General features: G+C 38.3%; 1 protein-coding gene across 1 annotated transcript in view; it reads right to left on the bottom strand.

Moving 5' to 3' along the window:
* Window positions 1-26,576, bottom strand: part of dock3 (dedicator of cytokinesis 3) — a 261,906-nt gene that overhangs the window by 168,300 nt on the left and 67,030 nt on the right. The window contains 1 exon segment of the mRNA XM_048167153.1: window positions 10,147-10,187. Coding sequence (XP_048023110.1) covers window positions 10,147-10,187 — 41 coding nt within the window.

Below are 26,576 nucleotides of genomic sequence, written 5' to 3' on the forward strand. Positions count from 1 at the left end.
GTAAAAATTAAACTAAAATTGCATTAAATATGGTTGTTTTAACCAAAATTATGTTGCAAGATGTTTTGTCAACTACATTTAAGTACCCTGTTATAGGCTAACCTGCAATTTTGCAAATTCCCTGTTTATTCCCATTAATTCCTGTTAATTCCCATGGAAAGTTTCCAGCTTTGAAAATTCCCGGAATTTTGCAACCCTACATGCAACTAACCCTAAACCAAATTTTAATCCTAACCCTAATCCTATAGTAAGTACATGTGGTTAATTATTATTACTCAGTGCTTAAATGTGTCATTACACTGTAACACAGACACCTTAAAATAATGTGTACCCAATGGTTTTATTTATGATTTACACAGAATTTTGTTGTGTAAACAAATGCATTGGTGCTGCATGCTGAGACTGAAATTGTAGAAATCACATTCTTGTTAAACGAGAGCAGGAATTTTGAGCAGTTTGGGTGGCAAGATTTTCCTCGCAGCTCCAGGTAATGGCATGAGTTTCCCACCTCATTCACACTGTGAGTACAACCCTGTGGTTCTCACAGCGCAGGCTTGGCACATGAATTTAGGAACAGGTGCCAGCTCAGTGTCACCTCTACAGAAGATTAGCAAGGATTGGCCGTTGACTGCACTGCTCAGGACTCTGCTTACAGTGGGCATCACGGGCACCTCCGGCGGGCACTTTGAGGTCTTGCCACATGGCATGCACACATGCAGTGAACACAAAGGCAGCCCTATGGATTCTCACCTCGAGTAAAGTGTCAACTGGCATGCAGTGTGGCACACCTGCGCCTAACGGATGGCCAAAGTGAGATATATGTCTGTGTTTGCTCATAGTTCATAGTAAGTTCATAGCAACATAGTAACATTTTGATTCAGTAACATGTGTAGGCTATGTATATCCTGAATATATAGTCCATTTGTTATTGTACTAAGTTAAAAATACTACTCTGTTGTATAAATACCTAGTTCAGTCATGAAACTCTAGAGGGTGCAGGCTGATAGGTACTTTACATGCAATCTGCAAGCAATCACATCATTACCACATGGCACAAACTGATTGGCCTCTGCTGATCCTGCAGCCATTAAGATTGCTTGCTCAACATTTAAATAGTCTGGTTCATTGTTTGCTGTAACATAGTCCTGCTATAGTCCAGCACACTATCAAATTTACTCTGAACCCCTCCACCTCCTCCAGCTCCACCTGCCTAGATCTGTTATGAGATTTATGAATGTCTATTTATGCAGCAGAAGCATATCTTACATGCTCACAGCAGCGTGTCTGTGTATCTATTAGCAGTAGCAAGCAGGGGTGGGAATCTTTAGGCACCTCATGATCCGATTCCAATTCTGGGAGTCACGATCCAGTTATAAGTAATTATAACATTTTAAAATAATTACAAATTAAAAAATTAAATTAAAACAATTGTATGTTAAGAGTTTTAAATATATAAACTAATACTTCAAAACAAAAGCAAGTAGTAAATAGTATTAATAGTCTCAGAATACTGTTTCAAGAGTTGTCATGATTGAAATACATATTCAGATTTAGATACATATTCTGACTTACACTTACACACTGTAAAAAAAAAAAAAAAAAAATATATATATATATATATATATATATGTGTGTGTGTGTGTGTGTGTGTGTGTATTCAGATATATGAATAAATTTTCATAATTATTTAAGCAATATCAAATGTCAAATCGTACTATTGTACACTGTAAAAAATGCTTTTTCGAAGTTGTAAATAAAACAAAGATTATTGGAGTATGTTTTACAAGAAAATACTATTTCAGCTTTTCTACTTCGAAATGTCGTTACTTTCCATTTCTTTGTAATTGCTTGTGAAGTTTATTATTGTGAGGTAATTTTAATGTACTAAATATGTTTTTAATAATATGTTTATAATATGTTTAAAGTCCCACTGCAGTCAATAATTTTATCCTTTAAAACTCATCTTTGAAAATCAAAATGACACATTTAAAGGTTTTATTTTCCCCTGTGAAAATAATTTCTTCATGCCTTGGAATTTCTTGAATGTAACTACACCCTTGCTTCATTTATTATATGCAGAACTATGAATATACAAATTTGTCCCTGCCTCCACTCAAACACACCAGCAACTGTAGTAAACGCTACACAATGGAAAGCAGAAATATTGGTTTAAGAAGAAGAGGAAGAGTGAATAATACAGGGTTGTCTACAAGTCAATTTATCAGAATGGTAATGCGTTTTATGTATCACGCTCTACAAAGTCGAACACATAACAGTAACTGATATGATTAGCTTTTAGTGTGACTACATTATCAAACAGCTAATAATGTGTTGCTAATGTTACACAAACCATGTTCTCATTCGCCATCTTAGAGTCAGACAGCTGGCTTCTAAATATCAGCATCTTTAGAAGAACATCATAGAAAGTCAGTGGAGAAAACCCCCGCTGCATGTTGACGGGATTGGTTACATGTTTGTGACACTAGGAAACGGGTGGTTTCAAACTGTGTTTTTGAGACTGTATTTGGTAAACAGTTTTAAAGGGGTCATGATCTACATCGTTTTATTGTTTTATAATGTTTCCTGGGGTGCACTTATAAAGTTTGTATGCTTTGTACATCAAAAATTGTCATAATTTAGAAATAAAAGGCATATTTCCAACCCTGATTTTATTTGAAAGCTCTGTTTGAAACATGTCTGCTGTGAGACTTCATTGAAAACACCCACTGCTGTGATTGGCTGACATCTTTCCATTTGAAATAGCAAATATTACTCTCTCAAAAACTTTTAGCACATTTTTACTATTATAGCTCTCAAGGTTAACTAATCATGAAAAGTGTTGCATTAGATTTAGATCTATGGCATTAGAACATTGTAGAGCATGAAAGCAGTGATCTCGTCATTGCAACGTCATTGCAATTTTTGCACATTAACGAATGCTTTCATCATAACTAACAGTCCAAACGCATTGTAACTAAGAGATTCGTTGAATAAAACTGGAGTTTTTCTGCATGTCCAGAACTCAGTCACTGATAAACTTGCGCTGTAACTCCAGCGATTGTAAAGGGAGCATTCTTTGATGGTTTTTTTTTTTAATATAATTTAATCACCATTTAAATAACAGATTATTTTCATCCTACTAAGAGAAACAATTTGAAGTTGACCATTTAGTCACTGGTTTGATTTACTGACACATAGACAAAGAACATCTGACTGTACATGAACCATTACATATCAGATCAGGTATTAGAATTAACACAGTTACTTACATGTTGTTGCATTACTGTTGATATCATAAAAGTTTGCAAAGTTTAAAAACTGTTTGCAAATAAAAACTGATACTGTTTGCAGATAAAAACTGTTTGCAAAGCTTGCGCCGATTAATTTACCAAAGAATCCACAGTCGCGAATCGAAATAAATAAATCGCAAATACAAATAAATAAAGCTCAATTGAGGCTGCATTTACACTGCAAGTTTTAATGCACAGATCCAAACTTTTGACCATATCCATTTTTTTTGGACGATGTGCTTACATTTCTTTTAAAAGTGACCTGTATCCGATGTCTCCTTTTTACACTGCGAAATGAACCAAAAATAGCATATATGACATTACAAATCAATTTCAATGGTACATTGAGTTTAATTTATTGACATGGAATTCATATAGAAACCCATTTAATGCAATAGTTACATCCCTACATCAAAATAATACAAATTCTTCACGACAGTATACGTACGCAGCTCCGCCGGAAGTGTGCGAGTTGAATAAAACTCGGGTAGATATTTGTTATTTTAAGAGAAACACATTTCAACGTCAGATTGACTTTTATTTAACACAAACAAATGAAATTAATACTCTGCCAGTCAACTAGAGATGTTCTGTTTGTTATAGGTATGTCTGTACTGCAAAATGTTAAAAAAAAAACAACAACTCACTTTTCAATGACGCAGGAGTCATTTACAGGGAAATATCTGATCTGTCCGCTTACACTGCAGGCGCAAACGCACATATCCGATTCATATCTGATTTATTTCCACATATGAATGAGGCCTGAAACCGATCTGTGAAAATCGGAATCCATGCGCTTTTTTCCTGCTTACACGGTCGTGGATCATATCCGATCTGTGCCACATCGGAGGAAAAAATCAATAAATAAATAACCATATTCTTAGCATTAGGATCCTTTGAAAGGTAATGTTATGTTTAGTCCTGTATCGCTCTTCTCTCCTCATCATTTCACTAACACGCCAGTGGGCGGAGCTAACGTTGCAATGATGAAGTAGATGTTGATTTGTTCTGCGGTGGTGGCGTTTCACCTAGATAGGCACATTCCGGGACGAGTCGTTCACTGGGCCTGGTATCAATAAAAGCTTTTATTGGACTAACAAGGATGTTTTCAGGATATTCTTACAGTATGATGACCTGTTATATATCAAAATGATGACCTGTTATATATCAAAAGCTCAAGGAAAAGTTGATTTCACAATTCACAACGTCTTTAAAGAGAAAATACTCATTAATGGCTCTGACTGATGAATTTGCCTTAAAGCATATTAAAAACACCACATAGACATATAAACAACATTACAAACTTGATTTTCACCACAGGGGGTGAATTATCTTAAAATACTAACCTATTAGTATTTGCCAAGTGAACGTTATATAGAAAACTCATATACTCAGACATCAAAACAAAACTCCTGTTCATTCATACATGTGATTTTGCCTGAAGGTCTTTATCTTTGGTGGTTTGGATGAGGGCTTCTTCATAGTTTAGCCGTAGCTCTGTAAAGGTCACTGTATGCATAAAACTTTCCGGATGTCCTTTGTAAGGTGAACTTTACTCACACAAAAGAAAATTGTCGGAAAATGTCAGCTACTGGATATGGATCTGTCAACATATGGCTGAATGTGACATATTTGTATAGTGCTATCTGATAATAAGACTTGAGTCTTAAAATGTATTAAATGTAAGACTTAAAAATGTATTAAAATAATTGAAACTTTACATAATGCTGTTCTGATGTCTTAAGTGGTGATTCCCTATGCATTCTAGCGAGGTGTATAGATGTGGAAAGAGACCATTTTCAACCGAGAAATGGCAACAAATAAGCTCAACATGGCGCCTGAAATAATACCTGTCTGTGTTTTGTGCCCCTGAAGAAAACAGCTGTGGCAGGCAAGATCTAAGTCTCTCTCCCCTCCTTTCCAAGAAAAACTGCCTTTTGGGAGGAATATTAGTAGTTCGTAATGTCCTTGTTTCAACCTGGCTTGCGGGGTGAGGAAAAGCAGAATAAAATGCACAATCTTGTCCAGGAAATAGATATTAGCTGCTCGCTGCCACTTTGTAATAGATGTCATTGCTACGCTAAGTGTCGAAAAGAGCAAAAAAGTTGAAGAATGGAGCAGTCAGTACACACGGCATAAATAACATTTATGTCTACAGACAAAATTGATTTACATACAGTATATGTTCAAATAATATATTTAAAACAATAAATAAATAAATAACATTATGTGTTATGTGAATGATTCACAAATATTTAGGTGCTGCATGATGTGACAATTTACCAGGGGCGTCAATTGGGTATGGCGACTGCCATACCTTGGCTGCCTGGTCAAGTCAGTGCAGTTTTTATAATTGTATTCATTGCATGCAGGATTAACATTTTTATATTGTGTAACATATAATTTGTATTTTTAAATAAAACAGAAAAGTAAGTAAATTAAAGCGATCTGGTTGTCATATTTGTGTTATGTAAGATCAACGGTGCTGCCAATGTGTCTATTCACAACGTGATTTTACAGCTTTGAGTACTGTAGCCAATCACAGGGATTTCTGTTGAAAATATTGACCAATCAGAGGTGTTTAAGTTACCGGTTGTCCTAAGCAGCTGTGAATGTGACAAGTTTCTATTTTTTTGCTGTGACAGGAAAAACAAAACAAAGCATGGCAATGTTAATCTATCTCAGCTAATGTTTATGTGCTCTATTTAATATTAAAATTGTGTAATGTGACTTTCAATATTGTTTAGTGCTCCCATCTTTGTAGCCGTAGTAAAAGCAACAATGGATAATTCACCTCAGATCTTGAAATTAAACAAATGGAAGCAAAACCATTCAAACTGTGAACATACAAGTGTATTCTATGACAAAGATTGTTTTAGTAGCTCAGTATGTATTTTTAAAATCCAACTGTAGTCAATTATTTTATCCCTTAAAACTCATATTTGATCACCAAAATGACATATTTAAAAAAAAATCAAGTGAAAAAAATGTCTTCATGCCGTAAAATAGCTTGAATGTAACTCTACACCCTTGCCTCATTTAATATACATGGATCAATGAATATGCAAATTAGGTCAAGTCAAGTCAAGTCCAAGTCAAGTCTCAAGTCTTTAGGGGTCCAAGTCAAGTCTCAAGTCAAGTCTTTGTTCTATTTTCTTTTTTTCAGCTAGTTGTTATTGTAATTAACAGTGTATTTAAATATCAAAACAGATTACTTTTACTTTAAAATTGTCTAATAAAGCACACAAAATACTACTTAAATCATTTTTATTTATTTCTAACTTTGTACAAAATTATACCATTTAGAACCACTGCAAGGAAAAAAGTGCTGTGTATTTTGAGCTATATGAGTTGCCGTAGTTTGCTGTAGATCTCAAGCAATGCTGGAAAATGTAGTCTTCCAGTGAGCGCTGGTGGTAACAAAACCTATGTATAGACAAGCGTTACAGTAAACAACACGACAAACAACATTTCCTTTTGTGTGTCTCGTTTGTGATAAGGAGATATAATAACGCACTGTGACTTACTAAACCGATCTGTGGAAAAAAGTCGGACGGACAGGGTCATAAAATGCGCATGCTTGAAAGTGCTCGTTCTAGCCAAATACAATTTAACATGGTAAATCTGGATAGTACATGCATTATCAAAGACTATAGAATAACACAAGACGTGTCACTCGTATTGTTTTGAATGGGAGAAAGTGTAACGCGCAATATGGCGGAATAGGTCCCGCCTTCTAAATAAGAGCCAATCGGCGACTGGTAAAGTCATCGCGTCACTTCAGCGGCTGTTAGAATCACCGGTTTCTATAGAAACAGTCAGACTCGAGCCTCCGAAGAGACTCGCATTTAGGTCTGCGCATGCGCATTAGCTTGATCCAGCCTGAAAAATAATTTTTTTTTGTCATGATTCAAGCGTTTAGAAACTAGGTTTATGAGCCGGTTATTGTTAGATTTCATTGGTGATTTCAAATATGAAATTTAATCATAAGATTGGCGAACAGTTTTGGAGAATTTGATGTTTCCCCATTCAAAGAGATTGCATGATGCCCAGGATGCCCGAGAGGCGTTTCAAAGATGGCCGCAGAGTGAAATGACTTGTCTTAAAGGGACTTTGGCATTATCAAAAATAAATAAAAAAATGAAAAGGACATGTACTTCTTGAAAATGGACCACAAGCAAGCCTCTGCAGCTGTGGAACATCGCAGCTTCCCTTCAGATTAATTGATTGCTTTTCAAATAAAATGACAAAGTTTATCGCAAGGTAAGGCTTGGCTTTATTGTTATTATTTGTTTTCTAATGGGTGATGAATTTGCGTGCCTTCAGATGCGTCACGCGCTCGATGGCTTTGTGTGTTTAGAGATGATTTGTGATATTCGCTGCAGCAAATATTTGGGAATGAATAGATGGTAAAATGTGGTGTTTTGTGCCATCGTGTGGGCTAGTAAATAGAGAACGCAATCGGGAATGTCACGCCAAAAGACTTTTTATTTTTCACAAGTCTCTGTCTTCAAGTCCAAGTCAAGTCTCGAGTCAAGTCTCGGGTATTTGTTCACAAGTCCAAGTCAAGTCTCGAGTTAGTAGTTCACGAGTCCAAGTCAAGTCGCAAATCGTTTATTTTTGTGACTTAAGTGTGACTCGAGTTTCCATCTCTGAAATGCACATCCTTGAATGAGCGCGGATTTCCAGCATATTTACTTGATCTTATCAGGTAGGCTAATATATATGGTTTGATCCATTCCAGAGGCACCAAAATCAGAATTTATAATGGACTGAATAGCTCTCTCAGAACTTGGCATGCGATTCCATACTGACTGATATATGCACATGAATCACGGTCACACGCACACGCTCAGAGCAATATTGTTTTAGCTATGTTTTATAGTATTAAAATATTTCAAAGGACAAAAACATGAACTTTATTGGCTTTACTTCAAGTCAGCTGTCACTTTACTTTGGCACGAGCCACTATGCGCTCGCACACTTGGCACAGCCCTTGCGACAGTTCTGTCATTAATTAATATGAATTAATATAAATAGCCTTTTGCTTGACTACGTTATCAAACAGCTAATAATGTGTTGCTAATGTTACACACACCGTTCCTGTTCTTCATGTCAGAGTCAGACAGCTACCTTCTAACAATCAGAATCTTATAGTTCATCATAACATCGCTATATTGCTAAATCTACACATTTTTTCATATCATCGGAAAATATACCGGGATAACCGGTATATGGCTTCTCGAGCGGTCATAGTTAATGATATGCTAAAGCCTGCCGGCACGCTGTTGTGATTGTTTACAAGGCAGTCAGTGATGTCACAAACACCCACGATTTCACACCGCAGGTTTTTGGTTTACTGCAGTTTCAAACATAAAATACTCAGCAAAGGTGTTGACTTATGAATTTGCACATGGTTTGTCTTAAAGCATATTAAAAACACTACATAGACATATAAATAACATTAAAAACTTGATTTTCACCACAGGGGGTCTTTAATGTTTAAATGGTGTAATATTTGTGAATTTGATTATTTACTTATCCATTTTCTTGCGAGTGCCTTCAATTTTAATCTCTGGTGCCATAAAAAATTCTGCGAGAGCCTGCCCACACTGTGTTCTGATTGGCTGTGGTTTTTGATTGACTGACTTTTAGTTTTACAAATGAGGACAATCTTTGTAGGATGAACAAAAATGTTTTTGGTAATCATATTAAAAACAACACTTAAATTGGATAATATTCAGACTTTTGAGCTTTGAAGTGCTCCAAAAAGTTGTGTGAAGAAACTGGGAGTGTCACGTCGAGGGAGTAAAGGTGCGTTCACGCGGCCTCGTAATTCCTGTAGTTACGACATTCTAGCTTGTAAAAAGCGCTCACGTCCTCGTAGAGCTCGTAATTACAGCTTGTAAGCTGGGAGTTTCCTGAAAGCTCCCACATGTACCACGTGGCCGCTGTACCACCTGACCGCTGTAGATTCATTTAGGCGTTGATAGTGCTGCCATGGAAACGCATAATTCCCAGTCCAAGGACCAAAAAGGACGTGAACAGCTCCGAATATAACGTCACGTGTTGTTATCTCAAGATTCCGGTAAATACGAGGTAACGTGAACGCAGCATAAGGCTGGATGACGTCATCAGGGTCTGTCATACCCTGGCTTTTAGTGAAATGACGTGAAATGTGTTCTATAAACAAATGTATCGGTACAATTTGAAAAGAAGTTTTCAGTGTGAAATGGTCGTATTTTGGAGTATTTTAGAAAGACAATAGCCCACGCGCCTTTAAGTGAGCACTGCAAAGAGAGTCCCTTGCTGCTAAAATTTAGAAAGATCAATGCTACATATTTCCAACCAGTCAAAGGGCATTTATTGTAAAACACATGTAGTGATTTTATTTTGTAGCATTGGGAAAAAACAACAAGAAGAAGAAAACATTTCAACCTTCTTCCTGTAGACAAGACAACTGTTGCAAGGCAAGTGGATATTATGGGTTTCATTTCTGTACGGGAGTATGTATCATTGATTGAAATCATATAGGAATGTTAATTTATAGGGATGTTTAATTTATTTATTTTTAATCAAAGACAGATCTGCAGAAAAAAAAAAAGAAAAAAAAGTTACTTGTACTTCGTCATTTGCATAAAGCATTGCTTTTCCCTGCTTTTTGTTGCCCTATCAGAACAGGCATGGGTCAAGAGTCACAGCCTACCAGTTGAAAACTATAGTTCTAAAGTATATCTTTGCTGTGTACTTGACATTCAAACAGGATCACTGCAGACCTCTGGGTCAACAAACACACAAACAAACTGTACAGATTGTAGAATCCATACTATTGAGTATGAACAATGCATAAGTTTACCTTGATTGTGGGTTTCTTGGTGGAAAACCCTCTGTACCATCCTGAAATAGACAAAACGCAAATGTTAGTTGAGAAACACTGACATTATAAATTATAAATGAGATACTAACATCAAAAACAATATGCCAGTGGGGTAAGAAAAACTTAAAATGAAAATATATTATCTGAATATCTAATAATTTTAGATATTTTTACTAATATATATATATATATATATATATATATATATATATATATATATATATATATATATATATATAGTACAGTAATAAAGCTAGCTGTTAACAAAAATGTCTAAATTTATTAGATAAATGAATTACCCCCCCAAACTGTTTAGGTGAAATACATGACACAAAATTTGCTATTCAGATAAAATATCAACATTGAGAAATGCATAGGCATTCAATAAATGTGTTGAGATGAAATCTAGTGCCCCCTATGGTCAAAAAGTACATTTTAAATGTGTTTGGGGGCATCTTACCCCAGGGGGTGTCCTAGCCCCATGTAGTTTTTGTACATCCATAATATGCGCCCATGAAATACATATCCAAATGTCAGTTCTTTTTTGTCAACATAATGTATGCTGTGCACACACATACGCTTGACATTTTGACCCTGAAAAAAGTACTTCACTGTGTTGCTAATGCATTGAATCACATTTTCACAGCAACTATGCTGTGTTGAAGGCCGTATCTTTTTTAGATAAGGTGGAACATGAAGACTGGAACTTATAGTACACTAAGGTGTAGGCCATCAATTTCACTGTCTGATGTATAGAACAAAATCAGCTTCCCAGCAGATTCAACAAACTGAATCTGCAACAAACTGAGCATTAATTGGTTGATTTCCCAGAAGAGTATAAAGACTGTGACGCAATGTCAAAACATAGTTCTGTTTGACACCCCATGAGCATTCTGGCCAGTTCAACACAGAAACAAGGCATCCAATGGCATCTATATAAGGCTGGGCTACCTGACCAATGGCAAATGAGAGGATCGTTCAGGCGATCTGTTTGAAAATTGTCAATTTTGCAATTCTGCATTCTGCATTTTTGCAATTGTAATGTTGACATGCATTCTCTGTAAAGTTGCTTTGAAACGATATGCATTGTGAAAAGCGCAATACAAATAAATGTGAATTGAAATTCTCTTTGGTGTCACTAGAAAAACACAGGAGTAATTAGAAGTAAAAAAATATGCTATATTAAGATTTTATCAATCAATAAAACATATTCAAATTTTCTATTAATTTTTCCAAATTGCATAAACATTACTCCTAATGGACAAAACGTTTCCTGGGGGGAAAAACATTCAGGGAAATAGAAAATGTACTGCATGGAAAAAATCATTTATAAATGGTATTATAACATTATGTAGTTGAGTATAAATAAAGTTTATGCCACTGAATTTATGAAACAAAAAAGCTGTATAATTTCACCAAACATTGCAAACACATCTATATATTTCTCCAGTCTCTGGCTGTTTTCTCACACTGTATGTTTGGATAAAACAAGCCTTGGAGACACCATCAACCAAATTATTACTCGGCTTTTCTCAGCTTGAGCATTTTTCACTTAATTAGAGCCTAAATAACCGGTACCTCCTCTAAAGAGCTATTAAACTATTAGCAAATACCTGTGGCAAAAATTCATAAGCAGTACCCCTGACTAATACAAGCAGATTTTTATATTTTCTGAAGAAAATGTGAGGGTGCTTGACCATGTATAACCCCTCTGGTCCTATTTGCCCCACTCCAAGCAGGATTCGAACAGACGTTTATGTCATGAGAGGCGGCAGCACTAACAAGGATGCTAAAGACTGCAGCCTCTAACATCAGTTGGTAGTACGCCTCTTAAGGCCAGGGGAGTGACGTTTATTTGCGCAGCTCTTACTAGCTGGCCTCCGTTAAACTCACCCCCTAAACCGGAGGTCGGCAACCCGCGGCTCTAGAGCTGCGTGCGGCTCTTTAGCGCTCCTCTAGTGGCTCCCTGGAGCTTTTTCAAAAATGTATGAAAATGGAAAAATATTTTTTGTTTTCATATGGTTTCTGTAGAAGGACAAACATGACACATTCTTAACGTTTTCCAATGCTGTAAAAATGTGTATAATATTAAATTTCAACATTTCTGTCAACGAAGATTTGCGTCATAGCCTGCGACACACGTTTCAGCGCGACGCGAGGGTATGCATCGACGTCACTTTCCCGCCGAAAGCTCGCTCCCTCAGCTGGACTGAGTGGCAAAAGAACCTGCTGCGTGACTGGATTTAATAGGGGAAACTGAAAAAAACGCGAGTAAAACAAACGATTACACTAAAGGTTGGACTCGAAAGTGTTTCTTACAACTTGTCAAATAAACCTAATCCATGGATATTGACATACAGCCAGGAGTCGTGTTTCCTGACATTTATATGTGCCTGATTTCGACGCCGGGGAAATACATAAAGCAAATCTGCCTGTGAATATTTTGTATAACTACAATATAGGTAGGTTTAAATCCGCGTAATCACTTATATCAATGTTATATATATCGTCATATTGTCCAGCCCTAAAATATATATAGTTTTTGTCAGTGTTTATTTTAAAACACACAATTATGCAGAATATAAGATGGAAAAAATTTAATTGATGATTTGTCAACATAATATATAACAATACAATATATATGGAATGATTTTACCTCAAAATCCAACAATTTGACACAAAATGATAAATGCAAATCCATGTTTCTCTGCCTGGAGTCGAGCTGTTTCTGTGAATTGCACCGATCCATTTGCTTTTTTCTGTAGCTTTCAGCAGTTTTTAAATATATACCTCGGGAATACCTCATTATGTATTTGTAGCCTACTTAGTCATTTTGATAGTAGGCTAATATAGCTAATATACACTTACAGCCTATGTTGCCTTCATATAAGGGTTAGCCTATATAAGGCTTTTAATTTTTTTGCGGCTCCAGACAGATTTGTTTTTTGTTTTTTTGGTCCAATATGGCTCTTTGAACATTTTGGGTTGCCGACCCCTGCCCTAAACCTAAAGGCCAATTCACACCGCACCGACAAACGGCAACGAAAAAACTGTCATGTTCGCACCACCCCAACAAACACCGACAAACGAGTGACGTCTGACTGGGAAAATTCCACAACTATACGTGTAACCAATAACATGTTAACAATATTGTCAGGCAAGTTTATTATATTAATGATACTGTATCATATATATTTTCATTGTATTAAAGTATTGAGGCAAAACAAAAATACTAACCTGAAATCCGAAGCGCTGTAGCCACTGATCTGATCGTAACCTATTGCGTTGTGGTTGGTATATACACCAGTTTTTAAACTTTTTTTTAGCGCGACCCTTTTTATTAACGAGACCCATAAGCATATACAACCATGCAGCTAAACAAACCAAAACTAATTATTAAAAAACAAAACTGAAGGTAAACCTGTGTTGCTCTCATGGTGGTTATAACGTTACCTCTCTTTCGGTGAAGTGGAGCAGCTGCTCTTGCTGAATGGCATGGATTGCACTATGGACTATTGTACCTTTTGTATATTTTAATTTATTATTTTTTTTAACTGTATTTTATTTTTTATAACGAACAAGCTGCGTTTGTTGTGTGTGCGTGAGGCGCAGGCGCGATCAAACAGCTGTCTTTGCAGGGGACTTGCCTCATCGTCATGGCAACTGTTCGTAGCCAGGTCAGATTACGTCAGAGTTTGTTGCCGTTTGTTGGAAAACTGTTCACACTGCACAGACATTCCACGACCCGACAAACACTGATTAAACATGTTCAGTCGGTTGAAAACCGACTTCGACCAACGCCAACAAACGGCAACAGACGCCAACTGGGGTATCACACCGATCCATCAAACTCCAACAGACGAGTTTGTTGCCGTTTGTTGGCTGTTGTCGGTGCGGTGTGAATTGGCCTTAACTCTCATCTGGGTCATGGCACCAATGTAACCAGTCCAACTTGAGGCTCTCAGAACAGGATTCAAACCGGTGTCTGCGGCATGGGAGGCGGGTGCACTAACAAGGACGCAGTCTCTAGCATCAGTTGCTAGAGCGCCTCCATTACACTTGCAAAAACAGATGTTACAATGCTAAAGTGTTCTGGATGGTTGCCAGGTTGTTGCTATGCAGTTGCTCAGGTGTCTTGAGTGATGTTACACATTGTTATGCCGATAATAGTGTGTTATAGGGGATCTTTAGATATGGCTCAAATACCTCCTACAATGCAAGTCTATATTTTTTCACTCATTTTATCATTCACTTAGCAATATTTGGAAATTACTTCAGAAATGTAAAAACACTGTTCCACAAGCTTCAAAATCTTCACACCAAAGATGAAAACTGTAACGATAACAATAAAGAATTAGTTTTAAAAATTGTTCTAAATTCACAAGAATAGCAAAGTCCACACCACAACTATAACGATAATGTTTCTCATCATTTTTTTCCAAATGATAAATGTTAACATTAGTAGCCAATCAGAATCAGAATACATCCTGCTTTATAGAGCTTGAACATTTAAAGAAGTAGACGACAAAAATGCAGCGCTTATAATAAACATTAATATTGTCCGATGGTGTAGATGTTTATATCGTTATCATTGTAGTCATTCTTGGCGTAAATGGGCCTTGAATAGTAATACTGAAGCCTAACCAAATCCAATTAACTATGTGATGATGGGACATTAGGACTCAGTAGAGCAGGGGTGTCCAATTCTGCTCCTGGAGGGCCACTGTACTGCAGAGTTTAGCTCCAACCCCAATTAAACACACTTGAACCAATAATGAAGGTTTTTAGGCATACAGGAAACTTCCAGATAGGTGTGTTGTGGTAAGTTGGAGCTAAACTCTGCAGGACAGTGGCCCTCCAGGACCGAGTTTGGACACCTCTGCAGTAGAGAATCTGTGTAAAAAGGTAAAGTGAAATTGTCAGTGTGTGATGCAATCATTAACGCAGCCATTTGTAAACAATTTGCTGCGACAACTGTGGAAAATATTCATAAGCTTGGCTGCTAACATCACTCACACCTGTGGCCATCTGTCTTGAATGCAACCCAGACTCTGCCGCATTAATCATTGCAGTCTATCTTTGTTAGTATTCTCCCCAGGTGCATCTTGAAAACGTAAGAGGTGCACTTTGTAATTAGCTATTTGGTTTATGCAAGGAATGAGCGGGCCACGTCCGTCAACGTTAGCCATTTCCATTATCACTTTCCATTTAGCACCAAAACAAACCATGCTATTAGCTAATGAACAACATTCCCGGCAACGAGTCTTGTGTCAGTTTGTGTGACATAAAATGTTACTGCTGTTTTCTAGGTCCAGATGGGTGTCAATTCATTTTTAGCGTATTAGCAACATGCAAATGATTTTGCCGTTAATTTGCTAGAAGCTGGTGCACAGCAGCTAGCAAACAAGATGTTTAGGTCTTCTCTAGAGAAGAATCCAGACAAAAACCACCACAAAAAAGTTGTGAGTGCCGTACACAAACAGTATGTGGAAGTGTTTGTGCTAGAGGCTGACTGTAGGCATTAGCTGTGATAGATTAGCAGACGGCTCATGTTTGCTGGCGTGAGACTTCCATGTGGACATGAGGAAACTCAGCATCAACACGCAGCTGCCAACAAACACCTGATGAAATGTGTCATCTCTTTCTGTGTCTCTCAACAGGTTCACACTGCAGGGACTTGTTGAGCTGTCAGAATATTCACAGCTGTGATGGTGACATGTTTATCTCAAGAGGTTTTGCTCTTTAGGGGGCCACACCCTTGTGGGATGAATACTAGACCACTACTCTCTGTCTGTCAGTCCATATGTGTCTGTTTGTCTATCTATCTGTCTATCTACCTGTCTATGAGTATAACTGTCAGTCTATCTATCTATCTATCTGAGTTGTCAAAAGTTTCAACTTCAGTACCACGTCGGTACTAAATTTTAAAAATGTGACGCTTTGAGCGATGTTGAGCAGATTCATAAACACCTCTGACTGGCCAATGTGTTCACACGCTCATCAGATATATCTGTGATTGGCTTCAATGATCACCGCTTCAAAAACATGTTGTAAATAGTCTGTTACGTCCCGTAGTGTGTTCTCCCTCTCTTTCACTTTCACCTGTTACAGGTCCTGTGATGGGATGACGTCGCTGCCAGTCATCAGGTCCACGCGACATCACGAGAATCAATCAGACACTAGTGGGCGCGTATAAAGACCCGGATGTGACACAAGCACGGGAGAAGCGCTTGCTTTGCTTTTTGTTTGCTCGCCTGCGTTTGCTCTTGACTGTTCTTGTTTTGCTTTTGCCTAGTTGCATTTTGAGTTGATTGTGTGTTTTCCTTTGTTGAAACTTTGCCCTTCATGATCTACTCATTGAGTTTATGGTGTGACTCGACTCTCGGTTTACCAGAGTTTGTTCAAGTCCTTCTCCGATACATAGTGATGGGACCAGGTTAGTACGTCACGTGACTTACACCTCACAGTAAAGTTGTCTAAACACACTAGGTTACGAGCGGGTGCCAATTTATGTATTTATGTTTGCTAGACAGTGTAGTTAGCGGTGTCCTACACTGAAGATGTTATTTTCCTTGTTTTCTTTTGATTAGCTTAGTATTTGTTGGGGTTTAGTTATCTTGTTTTGTTTTATTGATTTCTTTGCTTTAGCACCGCTCTTGTCCCTCGCTTTGTTATCGTTTATTCTTTATGTTTGCATATAATTTGTAAATAGGTACTTGTTTGTTTAGGATGTATGTTTGGTTCACTGCTTATTGTATTATTGGGTGTTTTGTTATATTTAATTATTTTTCTTACTAAAAGCAACTACAAATTCAGTTTTCCTCTCTGCCTGTTTCCTTATTGCACACATCACATCTCCTTAATAAATGAGTACATTCCTTTTAACAGCATTTTAATAATTAGTTTTCTCATGTTACGTCTCCATATCCCCTAGATGCCAGGGGGACGTAACATAATTGGGGGCTCGTCCCAAAGCAATGCTGTCTCCTTTGTTAAAGGGCACCTATTATGCAAAATTCACTTTTACATGGTGTTTGACCATAAATGTGTGTTGGCAGTGTGTGAGCAAAACCACCCTAGAATGAGAAAAATCCACCCAGTATTTTTTTTACAATCTCAATAATTCATAAGCACTGTCTCAGAACGTCCTGTTCTAAGATTGCTCTCACTGTGACGTAGAATTGCGCTAAGCCCCACCCACGTGGTTTGATTGACAATCTGGTTTTGGCATAGACCCCGCCCTCAGTGATCGGTCAACCATCCTCCATTGTTTCAACGACAGCCGGTAATGTCTCCTAAGAAAGTGTTCTGTTGTGGGATGTAATAATGAATATAGTAGTTTTCACTTACTTCCGACATCAGAGCCACTGAAAACGCACTGGATGGATTTTATTTACGAAGGAAAGGCGCCACTCAAAATTCCAAAATACGTTTATGTTTGCGCGAATCATTTTTTGACTGACTGTTTTGAGAACGAGGGTCAATTCAAAGCAGGTCTTGCTTCAAAGTTAATCCTCAAGTGTGGATCGTTGCCTACTGTTCGCGATCCAACGTCACCTCCAGAAGAAGTAAGTGTATTTAATGTTTTTTGAGCAAATAGTCATTTCAGTCGATGTCAGCCAGTTCAATAACAAATGCGTCTAAAGTTGTTGTCGTCGTCGTAGAATGTCTGTGTATATAATTTAAACCTTGTTTGTATAGTGTGTATCCACACGTATATATATATATTTTTTAAAGATATTGTATTAAAAACTGTGTATGTTTACTTAGCAAACGTTATCACAGTATTTGTGTTTGTAGTTTCAAAAAAATGCACGAACGTTATCACAGTGTGTGTGTGTGTGTGTGTGTGTGTTGCACATCCATAATTGCAAAGGGGACGCGATTAAAACTCTATAAGTACATAAATGTATCAAATAACCATGACGTCCTGCTCCATTCTCAATTGTGTTTCTTCTGCCGGAGTCTCTTCATCATCTGGGTCTGATTCCGGTTCAAACATGTACGGCTGAATGCCATACAAAACAGCGGGTCTCTCACTCTCAGCCATTCTGCTTCTACCCTCTGTTTATTGCCATAGGTATGCAAGTTACGCCCTCATCCAAAGGCAGGGCGGGGATATGCAGCTCATTTATATTTAAGGTGGTACACACCAAAACAGCTCTTTTTAAAACAGGCCCCAAAAATGACATTTTCAAATGGTTATAATAAATTAACTGTGGGGTATTTTGTGCTGAAACTTCACAAATACATTCTGGGGACACCCAAGGCCAATATTACATCTTGTAAAAAGGGGCATAATAGGTGCCCTTTAAGGAATAAGATGTGTGTTATTGTTACAGTCAGAATTTTGTGTGAACGTAGGTTGAGCAAATTTAGTCTTGTGGCATTTGATGAGGTTTGATGGCATTTAACTTGCAGAGCTTTGTTAATAATCCCTCATTAGAGGTGATTGAGAAGTGCAGAAAAGATGAGTTGTTAATTATAGCTAACCACTTCCAAATTGTGATTCCAAAGCAAACTTTAAAAAAGAAAATTAAAGCTGAATTGATTGATTGTTTAATTGATTCTGGAGTGTTAAGCGAGGGGCAGATCTTGCGGGCGTGGAGCAGAATGCTGGGAAAGTAGGTGAAGGTGAGGGCGAGTTAGTCACAGCTGAGGCGGAGGCTAACGTTGGGGCAACTCTTCCACCTTTTGAACCTTTTTCACCAGTCTCTCCTAGGTCAACAGGGGAGGTGCAGTTGAGAGTGCGCATCGAACGGCTCCGTATGGAAGCTCAAGAGAGAGCACAATCCCGCCAAGCAGAACTAGATCTGCGTCTACAGGTGCGCAAGCTCGAAATTGAAGACGATAAAGAGGTTAAGCTTCGACAGCTGGACATCGAGGCGGCGAAGGCTGCTGCGGTTTCCTCTGTTCAGTAGAACTTTGAGGCTCTTCACTGAGCTCTTACACAGATACACATGTGAGTGTTTGAAAGCAGGCGTCTATCACAGACCAGTCTGCTGATAGATGCCTGCTTTCAAACGCTCCAGCTCCAGCTTTCAACATGCTTTCAAATTCAAACACTTCCACATGCTTTCAAATGTTCCCTTGCGTTGATCACTGTAGCCAATCACCAGTGATGGGGGTGACGCATTACAAGTAACTTGAGTTACGTGATCAGATTACTTTTTCAAGTAACTAGTAAAATACTAATTACTTTTTCAAATAAGTAACGCAAGTTACTTTTTCACATTTATTGACTGACAGCTCTCCTGTCCCCATGCTGAGAGAAATAAAGTGCAGAGGCGTTGTGTGCGCTGTGTGAACATGATGGTTATTGTAGTTCTAGTCTAGTGTTGTCAAAAGTACCGGTACTTCGGTACCAAGTCGGTACTGAAATTTTGAAAATGTGACGATACCCGCATTTCTGTAGTACCGGTAGTACCGAGAATCCGGGTATATCTGGTACCCACTGATAGGACTGTGGCAGTATTTACTTGAATATGACACGAGTGAAGCACAAAGCTTTGTTTACAAAAGAAATAATAGGTTAGCGATTAAAAGTGACATCACAGCCATGGAAATATTTTGGTTCATGCCGAATGAGAGGTAGCCTACGTGAGTCTATACATTTAAGCTTTGTATTCTGTTTTGCGAATCGCGATCTGGTCACCCGATTATCAGAGAATTTAACAATATTCCATTAGTTATTCCACTGAACATCTCTGTTTCTTTTCCCAAATCTTCACTCACGCAGGGGATTATAAACGTTTCTTCCGTTCGTTCGCATTTAGGCCTATTCGCATTCTTTACTGTGGTAAAGTAGAAAAAGCACCGTAGGACAGAAACCTTTTTGCTTGCACGTCAATTTCTATTTAACAAGAGTTTGTGACTGTTATTAGACTTTATAAGGCGCGTCAAGTTTATTTGTATAGCGCGTTTCACACACGCCGGTGATTTTTACTTTCGTTTTCTCTGGCAGCGCAAAATCAAACATAGCCTGAATGTCTTGCCCCTGCGGAGGATAAAACTCGCTCTTCAGACCTTTTACAACAAGTGTCAATTGCTTGAAACATCAGGAGATAACATGAAGATATTATTAAAGAGAAACTGTCTCTTTCCTGCTCGTGTCCCACATACCTCTCAAAGCGCAGAGCGGTGGCTATATCAAAGATAACGGGACTTTGGCTATATGACACATCTTTGTGTGGAAATAAAAAAACTAATGTTTTTTGAAATAATATTTAACTTTCTTATTATTTAGGTTACCATAATTTACCAATATTTATTTAATAGTTTTACAGGCTGTAGTGTGTTGTTTCACTGACGGAATAGCTCAAATAAACACGAACGTCTGTTACCCCTGTTGAAAAAACCAAAACCTACCTTACCAGCATGCTGTTTTTTTCAACAGTACAAAATGGATGTTTGAGCTTTTTTATATATTTAATGTTTTTAAAATAGGCTATATAAAATAGTAAAATAGTTCCAACAGATTTTGCTGTGGTACCAAAATTAGTACAGAGAACCGTAAAATTTTCATGGTATCGGTACCAACTACTGGAATTTTGGTACCGTGACAACACTATTCTAGTCTAAATGTGAACATGCATTTACTCATCTCACTTGCACAAAAACATTCAGTATTCCTCAAAATTAATAAAAACAGTGAAATGCAATCTCAGAATTTTATGTAAACCTGTAATAATTAACTATTAAATTACACAAATATACTTTATGTATTTAATCTCACCTAACTAATGTCTTTGCTGCTGACCTTCAATGATCCAATTTACCATACTAAAAAGCAAAAGTGATCTATCTATCTATCTATCTATCTATCTATCTATCTATCTATCTATCTATCTGTCTGTCTGTCTATCTATATGCCTGTCTGTTTGTCTGTCTGTATATCTGTCTGTGTCTGACTATGTAGAGTCTTTTGATACTCTTTAAAAAAAAAGAACGCTGAACTGGGTGCCATTTACAGTTAAAGGAAAACTCTCAATGAGCACAAACAAATATCCTGTCGTCAAGTCTTCAGACACACACTTCTCCCTCAAGTTCCCAGTGGATGACACTGCAAAATCTTCAAATCTCAAAACAGAAAGCTTCAATCAGACCACTGGCCACTGCAGACCACTGTGACACTCCAAAACCTGGAGCTTTCAAAAGCTTCGATTTTCCAGGCATCCATTACCTCAAAAGTATGGCACTGCAGCAAAACAATCAATACGTACAACAAACTGCTAACCCAGTGAATCAGAGCACTGATTATCCCAGCCCTTGAGGCCAAAGCCAAAACTCTCACCTTAACTGGTGACCTGCAGCTAATCTACTACACCCCATACACAATCTGTTTGTCTATCAATACACATTCAGTCCTTCAGAATGTGCAGTACAGAATATTTTTATTTTTTTTTTGTCATTATTTATTCACCCTAATGTCATTCCAAATCTGTATGATGTTCTTTCAAGCAAATTTTGAAGAATGTTCAAGTCACTATTTACCATAGAATGAAAGTAGACTGTGATTTTTCTATGAAGAACCAAAAAGCAGTCCCAAATATCACCATCAATCTTGACAATAAGCAACAATTTGCACCCAGAACTGCTTAAATACACTCTACACTCAAACACCTGAGGTATAATGGCAGGGGTTTGTGTTTTGCTACTTTTACACACTGAAACATATTTCTTCCCCCTTTAAAAGGCTGTATTTCACTGGCTGAGGTTCAATGCGGCATGCATCTCTCACTCTTTGCCTGCGGGCTCTGAATATCAGGCTGTAACCATGACCATTGACAGCTCTTGGGAATGAGCATTTTTTATTACTGACCTTTAAACTGCGACACTCTGAAATTGAGCCACTTTTCTTTCAGGACCCAGAGGGGGCTGAAGCGAAAATCCATGAAAACTCTGTTACCTGGAATTTGTGCGGATTGCTTTTAAATTCAAATTGTATTAACATGCTGACCCACCTTTGTAATAAGTGACTTTTTTCATTAATGCATTTAAAGAGAGAAGTCAATACCCAAAATCTTCACCCCACAATCGGTTTGTGCAATTTTGGGAGGATTTTCTAGGATTTTTCAACACTTCCTCTGGGAGATCAACCTAGTCTCAAAGTTAACTCATTCAAGAAGACAAAAGGTGACCATCAACATCATTTTGAGCTGTTTCTTTTTGCTGGATCTAGAAGATCTTGCTTCATCTACTGCCTGGACAAGTGTTCTTCTCATAGTATTCCTGACAAAGAAAGATTACTCATGAAAAAAAGTGAGTGAAGTCTCGATCAATACTGGAGGACTGACGTTCCACAGCTAATATCACATGATCAGTCCCGTTATCTGAGCGAGCCAGCACATCCAGGCCAGGGTGCCGATGTACAGCTTTCACCAAACAATCGATGGTTCGCTCATGAATCAGAGCCCTTGTCCTGAGATGGGTACACAACAATCCCATTAACTGCAGGACTAAGGTAACAGTAGGATAAAGCTAGCTAATAGTGCAAAAAGTCAACAAAAAAGCATAAATATACACTAATCAAACATGAATTACTGTTCTGAAGGCTGAAGTACAGAGGTGCCCTGAAATTCAGTTTTGAAAGTCTCTTGGTTCCATTTAAGTATTCATATTTATCCTGGTTTCTAAAGTAAAGACTGCCAGCAGCACAAGTTACATACTGAGCAAAAAACGCAGAGACAGGAGATTTTGTCTTGTAATATACAGGACGATCTGAACTAAGAGTGGGTGGAAAATGTTGCTATGTCTCTTGGCACTTCCCATGAATAGGTTACAAAAAAGGGTTTGAACAATGTATTTTTTTTTTTTTTTAAACAAATGGTCATGATTAACCTTCGGAAAATGCTTTCTGCCCACCTTGGGGGGGCTAAACGAAGAAACAAACAAAAAAATGAACTAAAAACTAATTCATTTAACAATGATTAAAACATAGAAGAATGTGTAAAAGAGTTGAATTTGGTTGCACTTTATTTTGATGGTCCACTTTAGACATTCTACTAACTATAAGTAACTTTTCAACTACATGTCAACTAGGGCTGGGTAAAAAAAATATAGATTTCTCGATTTCAATCGATTCTTTTTTTTACGGACCAATATCGATTCTTAAATCCCATGAAATGATTAGTCTATCCTGTTTTCAGTTGATGAATGAACAGAATATGTAGCACGCCTCCCATCCAATAAATCACAATAATCTTAGTGCTTTGTTACTTCATGTCCATCATGTCTTTGTTAAATCATGTCCATCTTATTATGAAATTCAAAAAATAAATACCGTTTTGGCACTGTTAAATGTGATGTGACAGATCACTGTAGCACCTCAGTTAAAGAGAAGCGGCAGCACAGAGCGCATGTGAACTTATCCTCTCCGCTTTAATACCAGTTACAGCGTGAAATAAACATGACTAAACATCTGAAGGTATGTTAAAACATACAGTACAACTTACCGACATCCGTATCATGTCACATGAAATCGTTCAATCAGTGTTTCAACCTCGGAAAGACGTCAATAAAACGGCTTGTAAACAATGTCACATAACGTCACATTTACCTCAGAAAAACCATATTCAGTGACCATAAACCAGTAAGTCAGCTAGAAAAATGAACTCTAGAGAGCAGCATTCTGATAAATATGCACTGTTACGTATTCATTATAATTTTTAATGTTCTTCAATACTTAATGCATGTTTGAATAAATCAGTTATGACAGCCACGATTTAAATGTTTATAAATATTTCAAAAAAAATGAATTGGAGTAGAAATGTGATTATGTAATTCTAAACTGTATTTATTATAAAAAAAAAAAAAAAAAACATCATTCAGTGCAACTTAAGTGTTTGTATATAAATAAGTTAAATTTTAACTTTAAATATTATAGTAATTGTCATGATCCCAGTCTGTGTTCCCCTATCTTGTGGACTTTTGTCGTATTTCCTGTCCTAGTGCCATTTTGTAGTCCTTTTGTAGTTTTTCTTGTTGATTTAGTTCCTGATTGTTCCCAGGTGTGTCTTGTTTACCAATCATCTTGTATAAAAACCCTAGTGTTTCTCACGTTCCTTGTCTAGCGTTACCATTACATGGTTGTATCGTGTGTGTTTGTTGCAGCGTTGTGTTCACAAGCCTGGGTTTATCTAGTTCCTTGTGTACAGTTATTTTAGTTGTTCTGTTTCAATAAATTTCTACTGCATTTGGATCCAACGCCTCTGGTCTGCAGCAGCAGCGTTACAGATAGTGATGGCGAGATGAAGCCTCATGAAGCATTGAAGCTTTTCAGCCAAGTGGTTCACAAAAAGGTTCATTTCTCGAGGCTTCATTTGCTCACAATACCACCTGGTGGTCAAAGAGTGTAAAACAAGTAGATACATTACAGATGACCCGATGTGATCTGTGATACACTGTATTTTGCGGCAGTTATGGCTTAGAAATAACGGTGAAGAAAAAATCTATTTCCACAAAGACTTATATATTTATTTGAATGTAATGTGTATTTTCTAGTTGTATATAATGATTGTATAACATAAGTGTGTAATAAACGTATTGGCTTCAAATGAATGGGGATATCAAATGTGTGTAAACAAATTCTTTGGTCATAACAGGCAGGAGGGGCGATATTATTATTCTAAAACCACAAATTCTGAGGGGATCCCATGGTTTATATGTCTGTCAAAATGTCGCGTCAAGATTTGAACCGCATCCAGTCGAACCATTCGAACCAGTCAGGCAGAAGCGAGGCTTCGAACGTCATCAATGACGTCATTGATCTAAAGCGATACAAGCCTCGATACGCGCTTCATTGAAAGCTTCCAGGATTTCTCGACACACGCTCCGAAGCCTCGGCACAGACCGTAACATCACTAGTTACAGAACGTTAGACCACATGGATCCAGAGGAAATTCTGTTCCTTCGACAAGGTATTAGTTCTATCGCGGATTACACTGCTCAGTTTTGTGTTTTTGCTAACCGTTTGGACTGGAAGGATGCTGTTTTGAAAGACTTTTATTGTCATGGATTAAACAAACCTATAAAATAACGATCTGACCTTAGAACAATTGACTGACTATGCTCTTTTGTTAAGTGGTTCCCCCTTCACTGTGGGGGTTGAAGAGGACCCTTCCCCTAAATATTTTTTGGAGGGGGGCACCAAACACCAAGCTCCAATGGGTCAGGCTCTGTGGCCATCTTGGTCACCAGCATGTCCTCTTTTGTTGGTTGCTAGCCCTGTGCTTTCTGTACCTTCCTGTCCTGTGGTTCCTACACCTAAGCCAGTTCACAAGATGGCCATCATTCCAGAGCCTCGTCGTGTCTCGGCAGATCTTCCAGAGCCTTGTCGCGTCTCGGCAGATCTTCCAGAGCCTTGTCGCGTCTCGGCAGATCTTCCAGAGCCTCGTCGCAAGATGGCTGCCACGCCTGAGCCCTCAGAGATTGCAGCGCTGGCCATTATGGCCACAACCATTTGGTGTGTGTGGGCTGCACATACATCAGCTCCAGTCCATGAATCTGCTCCAGAGCCTGCTTCAACCTATGAGTCCAGTCCAGAGTCCACTTCAGTCCATGAGTCAACTCCAGAGTTTGCCACGGTCCCTGAATCCAGCCTCGTATGCTATGAACGTCCTGTCTGTTCTGAAACGACCATAGAGGTTGTCCCTGCGTTCCTTGTCTGCCCTGAAATGACCATGGAGGTCGTCAATGAGTTCCCTGTCTGCCTGGATATGACCATGAATGTGGTTTCTGGGGTTTCTGTCTGCCTCGACACAACCATAGAGGTCGTACCAGAACTGTTTGTTTGCCTCAATGCAACCACAGAGATCGTCCCTGAACTTCCTGCCTGTATCAGTGTGACTACAGAGGTGGCTCCTGGGGTTCCTGTCTGCTTCGACATGACCGCAGAGGTCGTACCAGAACTGTCTGCCTTGTTCAACACAACCAGAGAGGACATTCTAGTCGGAGTCCTGGAGGGCTTTTCTGAGCTTCCTGCCTGTCCAGTTATGGCCCTAGTGGCCAATGGTAACCTTTCTGTGCTTCATGTTACAGTTTCTCCTGGTCAGCCATGTTGGTTCCCAGTGTTACCAGATCTGCTGTGGTGGTCTTCTGCTCCGCAGTGAGGGTCTTCAAGCCCGTCTGCGCTAATGTGGTGGTTGTCTGCTCTGCCGTGGGGGGTCTTCAAGCCTGTCTACCTGACCGTCTATCCAGCCTCCTCTGCCCTGGCCGTCTGTCCAGCCTCAGTCTCCAGGCCGCTTTCCTTTACACGGACCAGGCCCTCCATCCTTTCCCCTCCACTCCACTGGACTCTCGTTTGTTGTTTTTTAGGAGCGTCTGGAATCGGCTCCTTAAAGCGGGGGCTCTGTCATGATCCCAGTCTGTGTTCCCCTGTCTTGTGGACTTTTGTATTTTCTGTAGGCTAC

Source organism: Megalobrama amblycephala, linkage group LG2 (genome assembly GCF_018812025.1).
Source record: "Megalobrama amblycephala isolate DHTTF-2021 linkage group LG2, ASM1881202v1, whole genome shotgun sequence".
Lineage (NCBI taxonomy): Eukaryota > Metazoa > Chordata > Actinopteri > Cypriniformes > Xenocyprididae > Megalobrama > Megalobrama amblycephala.